The sequence below is a fragment of the Amphibalanus amphitrite genome, unplaced genomic scaffold, assembly GCF_019059575.1.
Source record: "Amphibalanus amphitrite isolate SeventyFive unplaced genomic scaffold, NRLGWU_Aamphi_draft 000031F_arrow, whole genome shotgun sequence".
Classification (NCBI taxonomy): domain Eukaryota; kingdom Metazoa; phylum Arthropoda; class Thecostraca; order Balanomorpha; family Balanidae; genus Amphibalanus; species Amphibalanus amphitrite.
Window position 1 is genome coordinate 676,006 of NW_024881527.1, and position 19,442 is coordinate 695,447.

The 19,442-nt window shown below is 49.3% G+C and overlaps 1 protein-coding gene and 1 long non-coding RNA gene across 2 annotated transcripts; one reads left to right on the plus strand and one right to left on the minus strand.

Moving 5' to 3' along the window:
* The first annotated feature begins 2,641 nt into the window (after positions 1-2,641).
* On the plus strand, positions 2,642-6,096 carry LOC122367580 (protein stum-like). Its single transcript, XM_043340820.1, has one exon. It carries the CDS (start codon positions 2,868-2,870, stop codon positions 5,862-5,864), a length of 2,997 nt encoding a protein of 998 aa, XP_043196755.1. The 5' UTR covers positions 2,642-2,867; the 3' UTR covers positions 5,865-6,096.
* A 2,288-nt stretch (positions 6,097-8,384) lies between these two features.
* LOC122367649 lies at positions 8,385-14,423 on the minus strand. The gene is made up of 2 exons (XR_006254099.1): positions 14,236-14,423; positions 8,385-8,865 (listed from the first exon to the last, which is right to left on the minus strand). It is a non-coding gene; the product is annotated as an uncharacterized LOC122367649 (long non-coding RNA).
* Positions 14,424-19,442: the final 5,019 nt, after the last annotated feature.

Below are 19,442 nucleotides of genomic sequence, written 5' to 3' on the forward strand. Positions count from 1 at the left end.
TCGCGTCATTTTTCGAGACAGCTTGATTCAGAAAAAGGAAAGTAACGTCAGAGTTCAGACCTACGGGCGACTGATTTGGTACCAGATATCATCAGTGCATAATCCCTTCTGAGTGGCCCACGATCTGTTGCGTGCATATTATTTTGGACAATGTGAAGGTTCAGCTAACGTTTTTGGTCCGTCGGCTGGTGCCTAGGAGTGAAGTGTCGTCGGATGCTTTCGCCTTTCAGCAACGTATTTACTATTTTCTACGGTTCTACCCCAAAAGCTCTTTGGCTGCATGTTACAAGTTGATCTGAGTTATCCCGAACTTTTGCAGTATAGGCTGGATTGTTACGACAGACATGTTTTTATTGGGATTGACCTGAAGAATGAGTCGCCCTGTGGTAGGCATTGTTTTACGTGGTCTTCACTCATTACGCATTTATCTCATATACCTAGTGGTTGATTGATATAGTAGGGGAAGGTGGGGTAAGACGGACCAGCTAAGGTTTGAGGCCGCATATCTTTCTACACTGCTCTCGTAACTCATATTGTTTATAGTCTTCTGAATGTTCAATCCTTCCTCTTTTGATATGTGCAAAGACTGAATTTCAAAATAAAGACATCTAGGTGGTGGATGCTCTTAAAGGGGGACATGTCGAAAACTCGGACAAGAAAAAACGCGGGGTAAGACGGACCACCCAGCAGTGCCTGCTATCCATTCATGCTTGGTACAGTTCTAATCTGTACTCGAGTAAGTAGAGTGGTAAAATAACAAAATGAACCTTTATTCTATACTCATATGTTATGGAAGTGCAACTAAAAGCTGGGAACATGTGTGTTGATTGTCGTTTGGCATGAATGCATGCTAGCTGAGCATTTGCAATGGTCCATGTGCAACAAAGACGTCTCCTTCCTGAAGAATTGGCTTACTTAAACTTGTGTCAATGCTTTAGAAAAGAATTTTCCACATGATGGGTACAATGGACCACCGCAGGGTAAGATGGACCATAGTGGTCCGTCTTGCCCCAAATCTAAATTCTGTCATTACGGAGCGAGCGAAGCGAGCGTAGTCTTTCCTTAGATTAACGGAAATTTCTGAGTATGAGCGGCCGGCCGGCCGGCCGGCCGGCCGGCCGTGCGGACGCTTTTGCGAGGCTTATATCTCAGCAACCACTTGACCGATTTACACGCGGTAATTTTTGTAGGATAGCTTCATTCCTTCTACCAAGTACTGCACTATTCCCGATGCATGTGGGTGACCCCTTTTGCACGTGCCACGTGCAAAACGAAGAGGTGTCAGTTTTGTAATTGTTGCAATATCTCGGTAACTACTTGGCCGATTGCGCTGAAAGTTGGCATGTAGGTAGGCACCCACTAGGCACTGCATATCCATGTGCCAGAGTTGGGGTGCTGCTGCACGTGCGCACGTGCAGGGGTCGTTTCCAGATCTCGAGAACGGCTGGACCGATGGCGCTCAAATTTGGTACACGGTTAGGGACCAGTTAGTAGGGTGCCGTGCACAAGTCAGTTGGGACCCATTTTGCACGTGCGCACGTGCAGGGTGCCGCTCCCAGATCTCGAGAACGGCTGGGCCGATTGTGCTCAAATTTGGCACATCGCTAGAAACCGGTCAGTAGGGTGCCGTGCACAAGTCAGTTGGAGGTACCCCCTCGAAATTTCGCACGTGCAAGACTCACCCCCTCGCTCGCTCCGTCAGTCGCCCCAAAAGGCGTTATACTGGTTATTATGACGTATATGTCAAATAGCCCAACATTGCGAAACCTTGCCTGTTCTAAAGTGTGACTATACCTAACCAAGTTTATAACTTTGTTTTTCACCGTAAAGTGCAAAATAGAAACTAATCATGCAATAAAGGCGCCGAAATTGAATCACCCGTAGACCTCTTATATTAGATAGGTTTGACGAAAAACAACACTTTTCTCAATAACTCAAAAGCTATGCATCCTAGCCTCATGAGCTCAAGGTGGCCATTGTTACGAAGGGAAACAAAGGTAGTGAGTGCATAAAGCAGTAGATAACAGCAGCGGTTCAGCCGGGGGGGCTGGTGGTCCGTCTTGCCCCGCTGGGCCGTCTTACCCCACCTTCCCCTACAGATCATAGGTATCTAACTATGTGTGATTGATAAGGTATGTGATGACCGCTAGTGTTACTCCTCATGGTTTTCACGCGGGGCTTTCCTCAAAGTACTTCGTCCAATACAAGTCGCGTCAATTCACCCTCAGTACGTCATATTTATACAACGATAAGGTGTGACAATTGCGTGTGCTACAACAATCATTTGTCCCTAGGGGCGGGTGCAAGTGACGCTCTCTTGCTTGAGAAAAGTTCCGGTTATAAATGGGTGGAGTTAAATCTATGCTCCATTGGAATCGTAGCATGCCAGCGACTTGCCATTCTGTCGTACAAACACTGCTCGGACAGGCTGCCCCTGTGCGTCATCAGACACCAGGTCACCCCCCCCCCCCCCCGCCGAGGGCCGGAGGCGAGCCGTGACTGGAACGGCCGCCGGCGCCGTCGGCGGCGACACTAATCGTCGGTCATAACGAGCGCCGCCGCTGACCGTGCCAGGCCCCCGGGGCATCAAATTACTCCCACCGGGGGTCGGCACTTGGCCGCACAGCACGCGCCCCGTGGGTGATTATGGACGGCGGCCGCACGGAGGTCATGGTACACACTCTGCACCGGGATGGGGTACGACCACACTCCCCCTCCCCGCGCACTGCTTCGGCCGCCGGCGGAGGAGCAACACGGTTCCGTTCGGGGCGGAGGAGACGGCCGATAGCTCTGAAGTTCGCGTGTCGACCGGGGCTCGTCGAAGCGGTCGTTTGTTCAGGTTATCGTGCGGCTAATTCGCCAGGACCATGGTGTCCACTGGCACGGGCGCGTCCGACGATTCGGAGCCAGTCGATCGGCACACTGCGGGAGACAGTGCTGGTCAGCCGGAACGGGACCTTCAGTCGGCAGCGGCGGCGGGCCCGGCTGGCCAGCGCGCCGGCCAGTCCTCGGACCACGCTCCAGATAAGTCAGCAGAGCCGTCGGAGCAGTCCTCGGATCAGTCCTCTTATCAGTCCTCAGATAAGTCCTCTAACCAGTCCTCAGATAAGTCCTCTAACCAGTCTTTAGGTGAGTCCACTACTAAGTCTTTGGAGCAGCCTCCGGAAAAGTCGTCTGATCAGCTACCTACTCAGTCCTCAGATAAGTCCTCAACTCAGTCCCCGGACCAGGCCTCAGCTAAGTCCTCCAGTCAGTCTTTGAAACAGTCCTTGGAAAACTCGTCTCATCAGCCCTCTCATTCCTTAGATCCGTCCTCAAATCAGTCCCATGACCAAACCTCAGATAAAACCCAAAATCCACCACCGGAGCAGCCGCTAAATCAAATATCTAACCAGTCCTTAATCGAAACCTCTGATCAATCCTCTGATCTTTCTCCTGGGCAGTCATCTGGCGAACCCATCAGCCAACCCTCTGCCCGATCCTCTAGTCAGCTGGCTGAAAAGCCTTCACAGCAATCTTCTGAAGACACCCCAGAGAAGCCTTCTACCCAGTCCTCTATCTCTAGCGCCGCCCTTTCCACCGATCAGGCAGGTTCCGTAGTCATCCATTCAAGTGTCACTACCACTCAACCTCATTTGCTACCTGGGCAGCCTATTCCTTTACCTAAACACCCAGATTCTTTAATTGTTCAGGCTGATAATTCCCCTGAACAATCTGGCACACCCAGTCAGTCAGATTCCTATCCTGGACATCTTGAGACTCTCCTCGAAGAGCCTGACCTATCACCTGGACAGCCTGTGTCCTTACCCGGGCAGTTCGACCCCTCGCCTAGTCAAAATGACCGCGTAGGTAAACAGCCTGTCTCATTCTCTGGAGAACTTTCCACCGTCGCCACCGTCGAACAGCTCCTTCCATCCTCTGCTGAAGCGTCGTCAGCTTCTTCGTCGTCGCGACCGACGCGCAGTCCAAAGCCGCCGAAGATCCGCATCACCCGGCCTCCGCGCGAGTCCTCTGTGTTCGCCTCGCTGCTGCCGGGCCGGTCGCGCGCCGGACCAGTGGCGGAGAGTCGGGCCAAGTATCGTGCCCCGACCGTCCCTCGCCTGCCAGCTGTCATGTCCGGAAGAAAAACGGCGTTCGGCGGCGACTCTGCTGATCCCGCTCGGCAGAGGACCTCTGTGTTCGACCGGCTGTCGCGGCCGGACACGAGGTCGCGTGGCAGGAGCAGTGTTGTGCAGGAGCGGCCACAGCCGCCTGCGGTGGCAGCGACGTCAACTGACGAGACAAGCCGACCACGTGCTGAAGAGCTGTATGACCGTCTCATCAGCGGCCGTTCCCTGCACGACCAGCCAGACTCTTCCAGCAAGGAGATCTTGGCTCCGCGCATGGTGGCTGCGACGGTCAGTGTGACAGAGGAGAAGCCGGCGACGCCGCCCAGACTTGTTCCGCCGCTGCCGAGACAGCCGACAGTTGCCAGCATCAGCATCGAAGATGAGACGCGCGCGGCAGTTCGTCAGGCGCAGGGGCCGTCAACGAAACAGGCTGCGGCAACGAGAGGCAGCGTATTCGACAGGCTGTACGGAGCCAAAACAGGCAGAGTCAGAGGCGGAGCGAAAGGTGAACAGAATGATGGCGGTGTCGCAGTTGCAAGTGGAGCGGCCGCTCAAAATGGATCGGAAGGGAAGGATGCGAAGGAAAATGAAAAGAGTCAGGCAGCTAATGGTCGCAAAGGCAATGCTGATGCTGGGAAAGGAAAAGACACTGCCACGAAGGACAGTCGTACAAAGAAGGAAAAGACAGCTAAAACTGAGGCAGAAACAGCCGATGAAACCGACAACACCACGACTGACGACAAGAAGGAGCGAAAACGAGACAAGCAAAGCTCTATCTACGACAGGCTTTTCGCAGGCAAACCGGCAGCAACTACCAGCGAGCGCACTTCGCTGGTAGAAGAAAGGGAAACTGCGAAACGTCAGGAGGCCAAGAAACGCATCAACAAGCGAAAAATACAGCCGAAACCTGAGAAGCGTCCGACGGAGGTACCGAAGCGCGCTCCAAGAGCTCCCGCTCGTCGTCAGGGAGGCAGCGTGTTTGACCGCCTTTACCGCGGCGTGCCGGTACACGCCACCCGCGACAGTGATCTTCTGACACCCGAAGGAACCACTGATCAGTCGCGGACCCGCCGTCGCAGCAGTGACGCCAGCGCCAGCGACCAGGACAGCGAGCCTGAGACCCGACCACGCTCCAAGTCGCCGGTGAAGCGCTCCTCGAGCGGCATCCACATGGCGGACGTGGCGCTGGTGTCTGCGGGCGAGGAGAGCCGCCTCCAGCCGGGCGTCCTGCCGCACGTGAAGCGCACCAAGGCCTTCAGCATCTTCGGCGTGCCGGTGGTGTTCCCGGGCCGGCTTTTCGGCCGCCGGAAGCGGGAGGACGGCGACGTGGAGAGCCTGCGTGAGAAGGGCCCGCAGCTCGACCCGAGCATGGTGAACACCACCTCGATGGCCCGCGGCGCCATCCCAGTTCTGCCCCGCTCCGCCGCCTACCTTTGTCTGCTGCTCAACATCTTTCTGCCGGGTCTGGGGACGGCAGCTAGCGGCCTGCTCGTGCACTGCATGGGTCGCACTCGCTATTCGGTAGAGACGACCAAGCAGGACCGTTGGGCGAGCACGTGCACCAACCTGGTGGTGGCGCTGATGCAGCTGTACACGCTCACCTTCTGCCTGGTCGGCTGGTTCTGGAGCGTCGGCTGGGGGGTCATCATGGTGACGGTGGCTGACCAGCACCGCTCGCTGCAGAGCATGAGCGCCGAGGAGCGCGCCGCCCAGACACGCCGCACTTCGTTCCAGCAGCTCATCAGCAGCGACTGAACGGCGGAGGGCCAGGCGCGGCACGGTAGTGGAACGGCCCCCAGACGGCAGCAGAGCGGCGTCCCAGCGCGCGAAGTCGCGTGACACCACCACCACAACAGTGTGTATGTCACTACGTGCACCACATATCTACATATATGTAGACGTTTGGAAATAGAGAACTATTTTGTGATCATGCGATAGTGCAAGTTGCTTGGAATCAGTAAACTAATAGCTAGTTTTAACCCTCGCCGGCACAGGGGGGTTGATGCAACCCCCTAAGGTTTTTCGCAAATAACTCGCGTAAAAAGCGGCCGATCGCAACGATACTTTCAGTACTCTCGCATTGATCAATTTAACACCTACCCTGAAAATTTCATGACCCTGACCCAAATGACCTTTGACCTGTGGCCTCTTTTCCGAGACCATGTTTGGCCAGAGTCGCGATTCGGCGTATGTCGGCTCGCATTAGCCGCGCTTTTGCAAGCTTTTCGTGGTTTCAAACGTTCAAACATGTGATTTGATGTTGCTCCCATACATTAGGGTGGGTGTCAAGGTCACCTGAAGGTCAGGTCAGGTCATTGACCTTTGGTGACCTCGGGTGACCTGGGTTCACTTTTTCGAGTTTTACATGTTTCTAGGCTAGTTCTTGGAGCTGAATTCGAATTCAGCAACCATTTGAACATTTACGAAGTAGTTCTGGTGCCTTCGTAACATGTTGCGAAGCTGTCAGAGGCGGTTGACACGTATTACGAATACCCGTCACAATCCCTACCGGTTGACCTGACCTGACCTGACCCGACCTGGTCTAAATGCTTAAAGACATCATCTCTGATCAAAACTAACACGATATTCGTGATCAGCACCCCGGAAAACCACATAGCAGCCACACTTTACGACTTTCTAACAGGTCCCGATTTTCCCGGTTTTCGGGTCATTGACCTGACCTGGAAGGTCACCCGATGACCTAGGACCTTAAAATTCGGTATCATCGGCTTCCTCTCGTGACGGGCAACACGCTCGTTTTTTTCCCGCGAAGCTCTAGCTCGATCAGGGGCCAAACGCGAGGAGGGGCGTGCCAACCCCCCCCCCCCCCTTGTGCCGTCGAAGGACGCAAAATGGCCTGTGCCGGCAAGGGTTAGACATTGGTCTATATGTTTTTGTGCACGACACATTATAAAGTGGCATACATTTTATCGATTGGCGTTGCATTGACATTGTTAGGCACATGTGTAAAACAACGATCTTCTGTGCATAGTGCTTTTGAACTTACCATTTGCTTTTCTTGTTCTCTCGCCTCAGTCTATCCATTTGATATGAAGTAGCTAAACTCATCATAATTAGTATTTAGTATGTATTTTTACTAGTTACAAAAAATTGATATAGGTAGGTAGTCTACACTGTGCAGTCAAGTAAGCAAAGGTACAATAGGTACGCGTAGTTGTTGTAACAAATACGATGCGATGTTAATGATCCTAGGTAACTATTTGGCTCTTTGGGCACAAATATATGTGCATGTCTACCTGTGACCGTTTTTGGCCTAGGTATCATTGATATTTATTATCATAATGGTCAACAAATTGCTATAACTGTATATGCTATACCTGTGCTATAAATTATAAGTTATAACTACCTATTGTACTTGGGCTCAACCTGATCTCCCTCGGGGGCACGTGGGTCTAGGTTATAGGTACCGATTTTAATATTGTTATTTCAGATATAATTTATCAAGTCACTATTATCTAATGGACATTGACGTAAAGGCTTAGGTACATTTATCTTTCTTTGGAAAAAAAAAATTGGGAATTTTAGCGCTTGACAAGTGATAACACAGGGACGCTTTTACAAGAACGTTCGTGGTAAAGTCAAACAATAGCAATGCCCAAGGAAGTGAGATAGCTATAAGAATATTTGTGCACATAAGTTATATAGCTACAGAAGGTAGCTATATAAGTGTATGAACATTGCAGATATCGTCGCCATTAATCGTAGCTGATGCGTGCAGGGCACTTGCCTCATGCCTGACCATTGACCGGCCTTCTTCAGAGCGCAGACAGGACGCCTCTTGTATTCTGTATGAAACATACCTCAGTAGGTATTATTTGTCGGCATGCAGAAACTGAGAATGATTTCCTCGAAATGTCGCATTTCATTCTGGCTTTTGCTAGGCTACGGATCATTATGTGTTTTGTTATCTTATGTGTCCTGAATCGTTGCCGTTAATGTGACCGTCTCGGTCTGACTGGCCCTGCTGGAGGCCGGGTCAGCTGGAGGGGGGGGGGGGGGGGGGTCAGCTGACCGCCGACCAGCGACGGCCCGGTCCTCGGTGCCAGAGAAACATTGCGCCTTTCCATGTAGCTGCCAGTATGCGGAGGCTCGTGGGGGTGCATAGTCGTCTTGGAGTTTACGGGGTGACGTGCATGAGGGCAGTCGATGCAGCCACCTGTTATGGTTTCTGGAGGGATGCGAGAAGTGCCGCGCCGCGTGGAGACTGTACTCTATTATACACACTTCTGTACTCCCGCAAATAAACTGCACAGAAACGTCACCAGTGTATATGTATTTGCATAAATAACGGCAAGCCCTCGAAAATCAGAAGACGAGATGATTTTATTTAACGACCTATGTATATCGACGGTAGCTCTAGCACTATGCGAAACCAGCGTAGCTGTTAGCGATTTTTGCTTTTCAGTATGTCAACATCTATAGGTACAAACCGCAGTGTATGTATGCTCGGATTTGCTTCACTGTCAGTTACAATGCAGTGGCCATGTTCATTCATTGATAGGCCTACATGTTGGAAGACTGATGTTGCAGAATAGCTCCCTAATCAGCGGCGGGTATCTGTCGTAGTCAAGGTCTGGAATGCAGCATGGCTTGGTGATTGGCGCCGGCAGTCCGGGGGCGGGGGTGTCCTCGAACGTGTTGCAGCTGGAGCACTTGTAGCCATGGGGGCAGCCCTCGCAGATGCATCCGACAGCCAGGCACACAAAAGGTGGTCTTGTGGTTGGGGTAGCCGTACCTATAAAACGAGAATGGTGGTAACGTATCTGTTATCGTGGTTTAACGCACTACAGTTACATAATATGTAAGCGCCACAAACATACAGAAAAAGAGGAAAAAGACAATGAATGCATATATAAATAAAGCGCCATAGTACCTATGGTGTACACAAGTTGAAACTTTACACAATTACGAAACTGTTGTCGAACTTAAACACGATTTGATGCGATCGTGATTGAGTGCCCCCATACATCCAATTTTCCGCCTTACATTACATAATACATAATGCACATCTACATCCATCCATCCATCCAACCATACATACATACACACATGCATATTACGTCATACATACATGCATACATTCATACATACATACATACATGATTCCATCCATTCATACATACATACATACATGATTCCATCCATTCATACATACATATCTTCATGCATACATACCATCACATACAAACATACTTACACAGGGAGCTAGAGCTTAAGGCAAGATAATTGCATATTATGGATGTGTCTCCTAAGCGAAAGAAATTATTTTCCCTATACATAGGTCCATAATCTATTATACAGCTGACGTATTTTAATAGCTAAGTTAGGTACTGGTCCCGTTCTTATACTTAACCCGCGCCCCACTGGGGGGGGGGGCTATTTATAGCCCCCCCTCCCGTTTTTCTGCAATAACTTCCAAACCGCTTGACGGATCGACGCAAAACTTTCAGGACCTTCGGCTGCATCAAATTGACACCTTGTGTCAAAATTTGAACTCCGTAACTACCATAGGTCCGCCGGAAATGACGTCAGAGTGACGTCATGTTCGTCCGATTTTGACGCAAAACATTGAACCACGGCAATCGCTCCCAAGAGCTCAGTTTTTAAGCTAGATCCAATTTCTTTGCATGAAAGGACTCAGAATTGACTGCGCTATCAAACTGCTATCTCGGATTTTCAAAATTTTGAAATTTTCGAAAATGTTATATAATAATATTTAAAACTTATATTTTTATATTTTTTTCAAAAAGTTTTTGATTTTTCGAAAAAACCGGAATATATGTGACAGAACGCATGATGTTGACTAACTCTAGCAAGTTTTAGCTAAATATCTTCAAAAATGGCCAAGTTATACGCATTATTGCAAAAAATTCACAATTATTAATTTTTCAAATCAATTTTTCAGTACGTATTTGACATCGTACACCAATATAAATGGCACCATCGTGTTCCTGAGCTCAAACTGCATCCATTAGACACCTTTTTTGTTGAAAAATGTAAACTTCAAAATTTGACCTTTTTTGACCTGAAAGTGACCTGACCTAAGCTAAATTCGACTCCAAATGACCTCGAATGACACAGACGACATCAAATTCGAAATCTATGGCCTAAATGGACCATAAAACATGTGTCACGTGACCGACGCATGATATAATATTTTCGTGACCTGTGATGACCTGACCCTGACCTGAAAATCAAAGTACAAGTTTGGTACCCTCAAAGTATCTAGAGCATCTCTTCACGAGTGTGGAAACCAAAAATGAGCCTGATCTGACTTGTAAGACGGCGGCCAGAGCCCAAAATGTGAACAAACCAAAATGCTAAAAATTTTTACTTTGACCTGACCTGTGACGTCATCGGTGACCTCGAAGTCAATGAAATTAGGTTTCGCTCGACAGTTTTTCCGGGGCTATCAGACGCCGTTTGAATTTCGACGATCGGCCCAGTAGTTTCGGAGTTAGGAGGGGGGGCTATGAATAGCCCCCCCCCCCCCCCAGTAGGGCGTGTTATACACAGACCCCAGTGGGGCGCGGGTTAAAGGGACTATCCCACCTTTAACATGGGGTTTGAGTTGAGATAGCCAAGTTTTCGGCGAGGTTCAGAAACCACTATCTATCTAGGTTGCAACCAGGGGCGGATCCAGGAATTTTCGGGAGGGGGGGGGGGGGCGGCAAGTCGAAATGGGGGCGACCTGGCGATCCGGGGGCGCTCCATACAAAGGGGGCGCCAAACCGTCAAAATCGGGAGCTAAAAGCCCGCGCCGTGCTAGGGGGCGTTATTGCGCTCCCCCTCAGGTTTTTCGCAAATATCTGGAAAACGGCTGCGCGCAGCGCCGCCATTTTCAGCATACCTTATCATGCATCTTTTTTGCACATGTTGTAAAAATGTCTGACGCGGGTGATGGAAGATCAGGTCACCAGGTTATGCCAAGTGACCTAGCCTAAGAAAAAGTTCAAATGCTTACCATTGCTATACCGACTGAACGATTGCTTTGAACCTTTCAGCGGTTGATGAAAGCAACACTATTCATGAAATGTATATCTCGGAATTTCGATATCTGTGACCTAAGGTCAGGTCAGTTGTGCGACGTCTCCATTAGGTAGGTAGGTATAATTAAGTCTTTGGGAGAAAACTGAAAGGCATCTCTTTTGGACGAGCGCCATTCTAGACAATATCAAGCATTGGGATACATATAAAATTAACACACTGAATAAGAACATTGCACCTAGTGTGACCACTCATTATGTCCCAGAGGTCATCCCATGTCATGAAAGGTCCGCAGCAGTTTTTTAAAAAAAAATAACTTTTGATAGATTCAAGCTAGAGCGATAAAAACACCTCAGCTGTGTTCAGCTCGACGATACGCATCGACTGCTATGCATCATGACCTTTCCCGGTCAGGTCATGACCTTGACCTGAGGTCAAATTCTCAAAATTACCCTTCATAAGGTCAACCTTTAGTTTGTTCGACGTGTCTCGACGACAGAAACGCAATGCTGGCAAACGTAATGTCGAGAGTCCGAGACTCTCTTGAGTCAAAAGTTATTACAGGAAAACATTGTTCGTAAAAAGGCTATTTTTAGTCTTTTGCCCTCTGAAGGCTAAACCGTTGACCTGAGGTCAAATCTGAGCGCAGCTTGCAGAAACACCTTTAAAAGGGCTATCGAATGCGCTTTTCTGCGGCGCTATAGCTCTATTGGTTTCCGAGTTATGTGCCGCTGCTTCGAAAACGGAAAAATGTTGAAACACTAAACAGGCAACATTTTACCTTTGATGACCTCTGGTGACCTGACATTCGACCTGACCTAAAAAAATGACCGTTTTGTTTTCGTCCTGTTTTTTGACGATCTTTCGAATGCCGCTTATCGCGTGTCACTACGCGGCCCAGGAGCCGAATTAGACGAGGGAGTGTGCCCCCCCCCCCCCTCCCCAGCAGGACACGGAAAACTCAGACCACCAGCACGGCACGGGTTAAAAGTCGTAGATGGGCACCGCTACCCTAGCAAAAGATATTAGCAAAAAGGTGACCTCCATTTACTGGTGCAGTCCTCCTCCTCCCGGTCCTTTTTCTGGAAGCGTCTCACTTATGCTGGTATGCCTCACTTCCCGGGGGCGCCCAACCTCTGCTTGAATCGCCTAATCCATTATAGAGAGACCCACTTTGCTTAAGTCGCCTCATTTCTTCCTTCTAAGAACGACCAATTTGCTGTAGGCGGCCCACTTATCAGGGACGCCCATCTTTTGCTAGAAGTGCCCCTCTTCTTCCTGATGCGTCCCACTTCTACTACGAGTGCACCTTTTCTGTTAGGGCGCCCCTTTGCTGCTGAGGAGTCTTTTCTACTGTGAATAGGGCGACCCTCTCCTGTTTGGCGACCCCAAATTCTGCTGGAGGCGCCCCACTTCTGCCCAACTCTTGGTGGGGTGCCCCTCTCTTGCAGGGGGCACTTCTCTTTTGCTGGAGGCGCCACTCTTGTGGGGGGCGCCCTTCCACTGCGGGGAACGTCTCTCTTCTGCCAGAGGCACCCCTTTTCTTCTTATGGGGCTCCTGTTTTTTTTTTCTGGGGCGAGGCGACCCTCTGCTGCTCGGAACGGGGCACACCTCTCCTTTTACTGGGGCACCGCCCCTCTGCTGGGGTTGCCCTTCCGCTGTCGTCAGGGGCGCCCCTCTTGGTAGAATATACTCCTTTTCTTTTTGTAATGGGGCGCCCCTCTTCTACCGGGGGCGCCCATCTGCTGCTGGGGCGTCTGTCTTCTGCCGGATATTGTCAATGGGGCGCCCATATCCTGTTTGGCGGGCCCAACCTCTGCTGGAGGCTGCCTATTTCTGATTAACTTTTGCTGTGGCGCCTCTCTTCTGCTGGGGCGCCCCTCTTCTGCTTGGGGCGCCCGTCTCCTACTGGAGACCCCTCTCTTCTGCTGGGGCGCCCCTCTTCTGCCAGTGGCACCCATTTTCTTACTATGGGGCTCCTTTTTTGCTGGGGCGCCCAGCTGCTGTCAGGGCGCCCTTCTTCTCGGAATGGGGGCGCCTCTCTCCTTTTGCTGGGGCGTCGCTCCTCTTCAGGGGGACACGTCTCCTGCTAAGGGTGCCCTTCCGCTGCCAGGGGCGCCCCTCTTGAACAGAACGTATTTTATATTCTTGTAACGAGACGCCCTCTTCTGCTGGGGGCGCCCATCTGCTGCTGGGGCGACTCTCATCTGCTGGGAATAGGCAATTGGGCGTCACTCTCCTGCTTGGTGAGCCCAATTTCTGCTGGAGGCGCCCTATTTCTGCTGAACCTTTGCTGTGTCGCCGCTCTTCTGCTCGGGGCGCCCTCTCTGCCGCGGGATATGGGCGCCTTTTTCGGATGGCGGGGGGGGGGGGCGGCCGCCCCCGTCGCCCCCCCCCCTGGATCCGCGCCTGGACTTGCAACCCCCGCGGCCTCTTGGTGTTGAAGAAATTCGTTCCCTTCATTTGAAAATGGGCCTTGTACAAGGCCCTATCTTCAACATGGAGCGACCGTTAGTGTGACGTCACCTCGTTTAGTCATTCTGATTTAAATGGGGTTGTTCGTTGAAAAATCGCTTAAAACTTGGTCTGAACTTTGTTGTGGTGCCTACAGAGTAAAAAGAATCAGCTCTATGACCATAGGCGCGGGAGCGGGGGGGGGGGCAGTGGGGGCAGCTTGCCCCCCAACTCTAGGGCCGTGGGGGCGGTGCCCCCACAACTTTGAGACGAAATACCGCACTTTTTTTGCAAATGTTTGTTCTTTTTTGCTTGAAAAGCCTTTTGATGAAAAATAAGTGGCCTAAAACCGGTGAGAAAACTAGATTTGGGGGTACCCTAGGTTGATCTCCATTATGGTGTGCCCCCCCCCCCAGTCTGAAAGTAGTTCCCGCGCCTATGTCTATGACAGTAATGTGGCCTGGGGAAGGAGGTAATTTTGGGCTGTGACGTCACATATTTGAAAGTTTGTGTTTGGAATATGGGAAGCCTAAGATGTTAAATGAAAAATAAATGCCAGAACCGTGTTCCTGTTCATCCAATCTATAAAGTCGGGCACAATTTAACTGGTTTTAACAACATTTTAGAAGGTGGGATAGTCCCTTTAAGTTACTCAATACTCACCTGCTTGAAGCCAGACGGCTATAGCCAACAGAACGGCAGATGCCAACAGCAGTGCACGCATCTCAGCTACTTGTGTGGATACCGATAGCTCACTGTGATACGGCTGGTTCTACAACCGGCTTATATCGGCAGTGGGCGTCTGACACGGACACAAAGCCACCGACAGGACAGAGTTGGCCAGTCCACGTGACAACTGACAGCGGGTGTCGCGCAGCGGGCGCACATTGACCTTTGGATGTACTGCCGTGTGATTCATAGGTCGTGAACCTTTTGCTGACGGTCACCCTTCAAGGGGGAAAAATTGTCGAACTGATGGAAAAAGAAACTACACAATAACCAACCCTTGTAATCTTACATGTTGGTTAACGAACATTACAGATGTATCGAAGCTTTCAACAGCGATTGATACCGAGCTTCTAAAAAAACAAAACATTTCTTTTGCGGACAGTAATGGCAGAACAATATTAACCCGCGCCGTGCTGGGGGGGGCGTTTTTACGCCACCCCCTCAGGTTTTTCGCGAATATCTCAAAAACGGCGGCGCGCAGCGCCGCCGTTTTTGGTACACGTGTTCCTACATCATTTCCGCACATGTTGTGAAAATTTCAGACCTAGGCCTTTCAAGGTCAGGTCACCAGGTCACGTCAAGTGACCTTACCTCAGAAAAAGTTCAAAGGCTCGCTATAGCTACACCGACTGAACGATCACTTTGAAACTTTCAGCGATTGATATGAGTAACAGTATGTATAAAATGTTTATCTCGGATTTTTGATATCTGTGACCTAAGGTCAGGTCAATTTTGCGACCTCTCCATTATAAGTCAATGGGAGAAAATTGAAATGCGCCTCTTTTCGACGAATATCGTTCAAAACGCTCTCAAACATCGGTTCATAGGTAAACATGACACACTGAATAGGAAAAATGCACCTGTGACCCCTCTGTGTGCCCCTGAGGTCATCTCAGGTCATGAACGGTCGCCAGCAGTTTTTTGGCTATAACTTTTGATAGAGACGTGCTAGAGCGGTGAAAACACGTCAGATGTGTTCAGCTCGACGATACGGATCGACTGATATGCAACATGACCCTTTTCGGTCAGGTCATGACCTTGACCTGAGGTCAAATTTTCAAAATGACCTTTCAAGGTCAACAAATAGTTCATTCGACGCGTCTCGACGAGAGGAACACGATGCTGGCAAAAGTAATGTCATGGCGCTTATGAGTCAAAAGTTATTGACGAAAAAACGTTTTTCGTAAAAACGGCTATTTTTGGAGTTTTTGCCCTCTGGAGGCTAAACCGTTGACCTGAGGTCAAATCTGAGAACATTACTCAGAAAGGTCTGTAAAAGGGCTATCGAATGCGCTTTTCCGCGGCGCTGTAGCTCTATCGGTTCCCGAGATAGCCGTTGGCAGTTTCCAAAATGTTGAAATAGTCAACATTTTACCTTTGGTGACCTCTGGTGACCTGACCTTTGACCTGACCCAAAAAATGACCGAAGTGTTTTCGTCCTTATTTTTGACGCTCTTTCGATTGCCGCCTACCGCGTGTCGCTACGTGGCCCAGGAGCCGAGTTAGACGGGGGGGGGCGTAAAAACGCCCCCCCCCCCCCAGCACTCGGCGGAAAGTTCAGGCCACCAGCACGGCGCGGGTTAAGACAAAATAAATGCACTCGAGAATAAAACATCTTTTTTTTTAATATTTCTTATGATAGGTAAGTACCAACATAAAGATCTTATGTATATAAGATCAGAGTTTCGGAGTCGTGGTAGTGCTCTTCCGACTCCTACTCCGACTCCGACTCCGGGCTTCTGACCGACTCCGACTCCGACTCCGACTCCGGGTCTGATACAAAGGGCAGTGGTGGCTGTCAAAATTCCGCGTCATGATATAACGCGCTATGCTAGGTCTACAACAGGTTGTCCGGAAGTCCTGGCGCTTTTCAACATTTTTAAAATAAATGCCTTTGGTCCATAGGTACTCAACAATAGAACAAAACAATGACCAGGAACACCAAGCCACATGCTTCTGCTATAAGTGCCCATTCCTTGTAACCACCGTCCGTGTGCCGACGACGGCCGCGATGCAAGGGTGGAAACGTCTGCGGGTTTTGACAATGCAGGACATTTCCTTTCCTCCCATGCTGTCAAGTGTCATGATGCGAGTCTTCAGCGACTCCAGGCAGTAGCGGCGGAACACCTTCAATTAAGGGGGGCACTGCCGACTTTTGGTCCCATTCTCTCCATGCAACACCCATAGGGCTAATGTTAAAAAGTCAAAATCAAAGGGGGGCACGGTGCCCCGGTGCCCTCCCCGTTCCGCCGCCTGACTCCAGGCTGGGATGAGAGATGGCCTAGAGCTTATTCTGCAAAACGCGTAGTATGCCTTAGTCGAGCGGGTTAAGGCTGGGATAATAAGATGGCCTAATCTCATTTCACCACGGTGATCTGGTCCGCCGAGCTCCTCTGACAGTTTGGATAGGACGGCAGCGGCATTGTTGGAGGGCGCTCCGTGCTGTTGAAGTGCGAAATGACCCTTTAGGGCAAGTCGCCTTGATTGTGGTGTCCACGAACCCCTCGTGGACCAGCCGGTCATTCATTTATTTGAACTTGATGAAGATGATGGAACATTTGTGTCCATCAGACCCCAGATTTTCTTCGATTGCCGCTGAAATGCTGCTTCAGTCTCAGCAGCTTTGACATACCTACCGTGGACGTAACCGAGTGAGAATATTTTCTAAGAAATTTCCGATCCGGAATGCACCTTTGCCTGCTCAACCGTTCGCCGGGAAATGCCGCATCGCGCTGCAACTCGCGCCTCGTTCAAATCGCACCGGGCCCCCGCGCGCGGGCTCTCAGCGACAAGGCGCATCTTCGCCCATATACCTAGCACTGAAAACGGTTTAAGGTCATATTTACGCGACCCCTAGCTGAGCGGTCAACGAGGGGTCATATCTGCGGTGATTGGTGAAAGTCCGATAATCACAGCGCGCGTTAGACGACGTCCAAAAGAGGCGCCAGAACTTTCCGGACACCCTGTTCGCGCACCGGGAGATCGCTCCGGTTTCGTTCATGCGGTTACCATTTCTCCCACGTGGACGCAGCTGAATCCTTAGAGACCAGCGGCCGGCGGCGAGCTTGAAAACCCGCCGAGAAGCACGAGTGTGGCCGTATGGTATTGATTGGATGCAGCTGGTCACGGCAAGTCTAATGGTGGTCTTTGTTTTGCGCTATACGTGGTCTAGAATTGCTAAAAAAAAATTGAGTTAAAATTGACGTCATCAATTTTGAACAGCTTTTCCGCTATAACTTGGCCAAAAAAGGAGTTATCGATCTACAGTTTGTTATGTAGATAGAAGAGAGCAAGGACTATCATATATATTCGGTTTTTAAACTCGAAAAACTAGAGTTTTTTCCTATTTTATAACAAACCAGTTATTTTTTATTTTGGAGGTCAATAGCTCAAAACTTTTAGTATGTGAGATGGTGCTTTTTGCCATGATGAATAGTTATAAATATGCAAAAATGATCAATTATTCAATAACATGACCGCTATGTAAAACTTTTATTGTACACCAGTCGATGTGTTTAGTGATACCCTGTGTACGTTTAGAGCCCATGTAAAGTTATACGTCTCGTCTTTGAATGGGTAGTTTGCCGATGAGACGTTTTTTACTCACAGTTTACCATAGTTGTTACACTTTACGTACAATGTGTGTGTTTTACTTTTAGACTGGACTCACTTACTATAGTTAAGTTATAAAGATTTACTGGTTTTTAATATGCTTCTTATTCTTATTGAGGTACTTGGTGGGCTGTACTTTGCTCATTTTATTGTGTGCATTTTTACTGTATATTTTTAAACGTGTAGGGTAGGTACTATTGTACTCAGTATTATAATATATGTTATGCTGTTTTTTTCTGATTTACTTATTTTAGGCCTATGACTTCGCCTCTAAGTGGAGATTGCTCTGTTGGCGATTATGCAAATAAATAAATAAATAAATTGTAAAATAGGTCAAATATGGGAATAAGCTTTCGCTTTACAGCATTATCAGATTCATTATTTTTTTTTTACGTTTAAAAATTCTAGCTACACCAAAAGTCTATCACACGCTCAATGTTAGGTGGGAATATCGCAATGCAGATACATACATTCTTGACACTGACAATTTCAAACGTAAATCTTGTAGCACATATGTAGAAGTTAACGAAAGTAAGAATAGGTTAACCGTTAACCCGCGCCGGGCCGGGGGTGTTTGAACACCCCCCTGCGGTTTTTCGCAGATATCTCAAAAACGGCGGCGCGGAACGCCGCTGTTTTTTGCACACCTGTTCCTGCATCTTTTCCGCACATGTTGTGAAAATTTCAGACCCAGGTCGCCTTAGGTCAGGTTACCAGGTCACGCCAAGTGACCTCACCTCAGAAAAATAAGAATGCTCGTCATAGCTACACCGATTGATCGATTGCCTTGAAACTTTCAGCGATTGATTAGAGCAACAGTATCTAAAAAATGTTCATCTCGGAATTTTTATTTCGATGACCTAAGGTCAGGTCAATTTTGCGGCCTCTCCATTATAAGTCAATGGGAGAAAATTGAAAAGCGTCTGTTTTGCACGAACGTTATTCTTGACACTCTCAAACATCGAGATGTAGGTGAAATTGACAAACTGAACCGGAAAATGGCAACTGTGACCCCTCGTTATGTCCCCGAGGTCATCTCAGGTCACGAACAGAATCTAACAGTTTTTCGCTAATAACTTCTGATAGAGCCGTGCTAGAGCGCTGAAAACGCTATAGATATGCTCGGCTCGACGTTGCGGATCGACTGATATGCAACATGACCTTTTCCGGTCAGGTCATGACCTTGACTTGAGGTCAATTTTTTAAGTTGACCTTTAACCCTCGCCCCGTTGGGGGCCATTTTGCCCCCCCCCCTGTGGTTTTTCCTGAATAGCAAGAAAACGGCGGCGCGCAGCGCCGCCAAATTTTCAGTACCTTCCCGGGCATCAATTTGACACCTTCACACTAAATTTCAAGTCTTAGGCCATCTTAGGTCAGGAGTTATTGAGGTCAAACTGAGGTCATGTTCGAGCAAAAATGAGCAAAAAACATGCAATCTTGAAACGCTCACCAAATATACAGTTATCAAGCAATTTCAAAGCTCTTTATATGTTCTAGTAGACAAAAAGCGGCGCTACAAAACAACTATC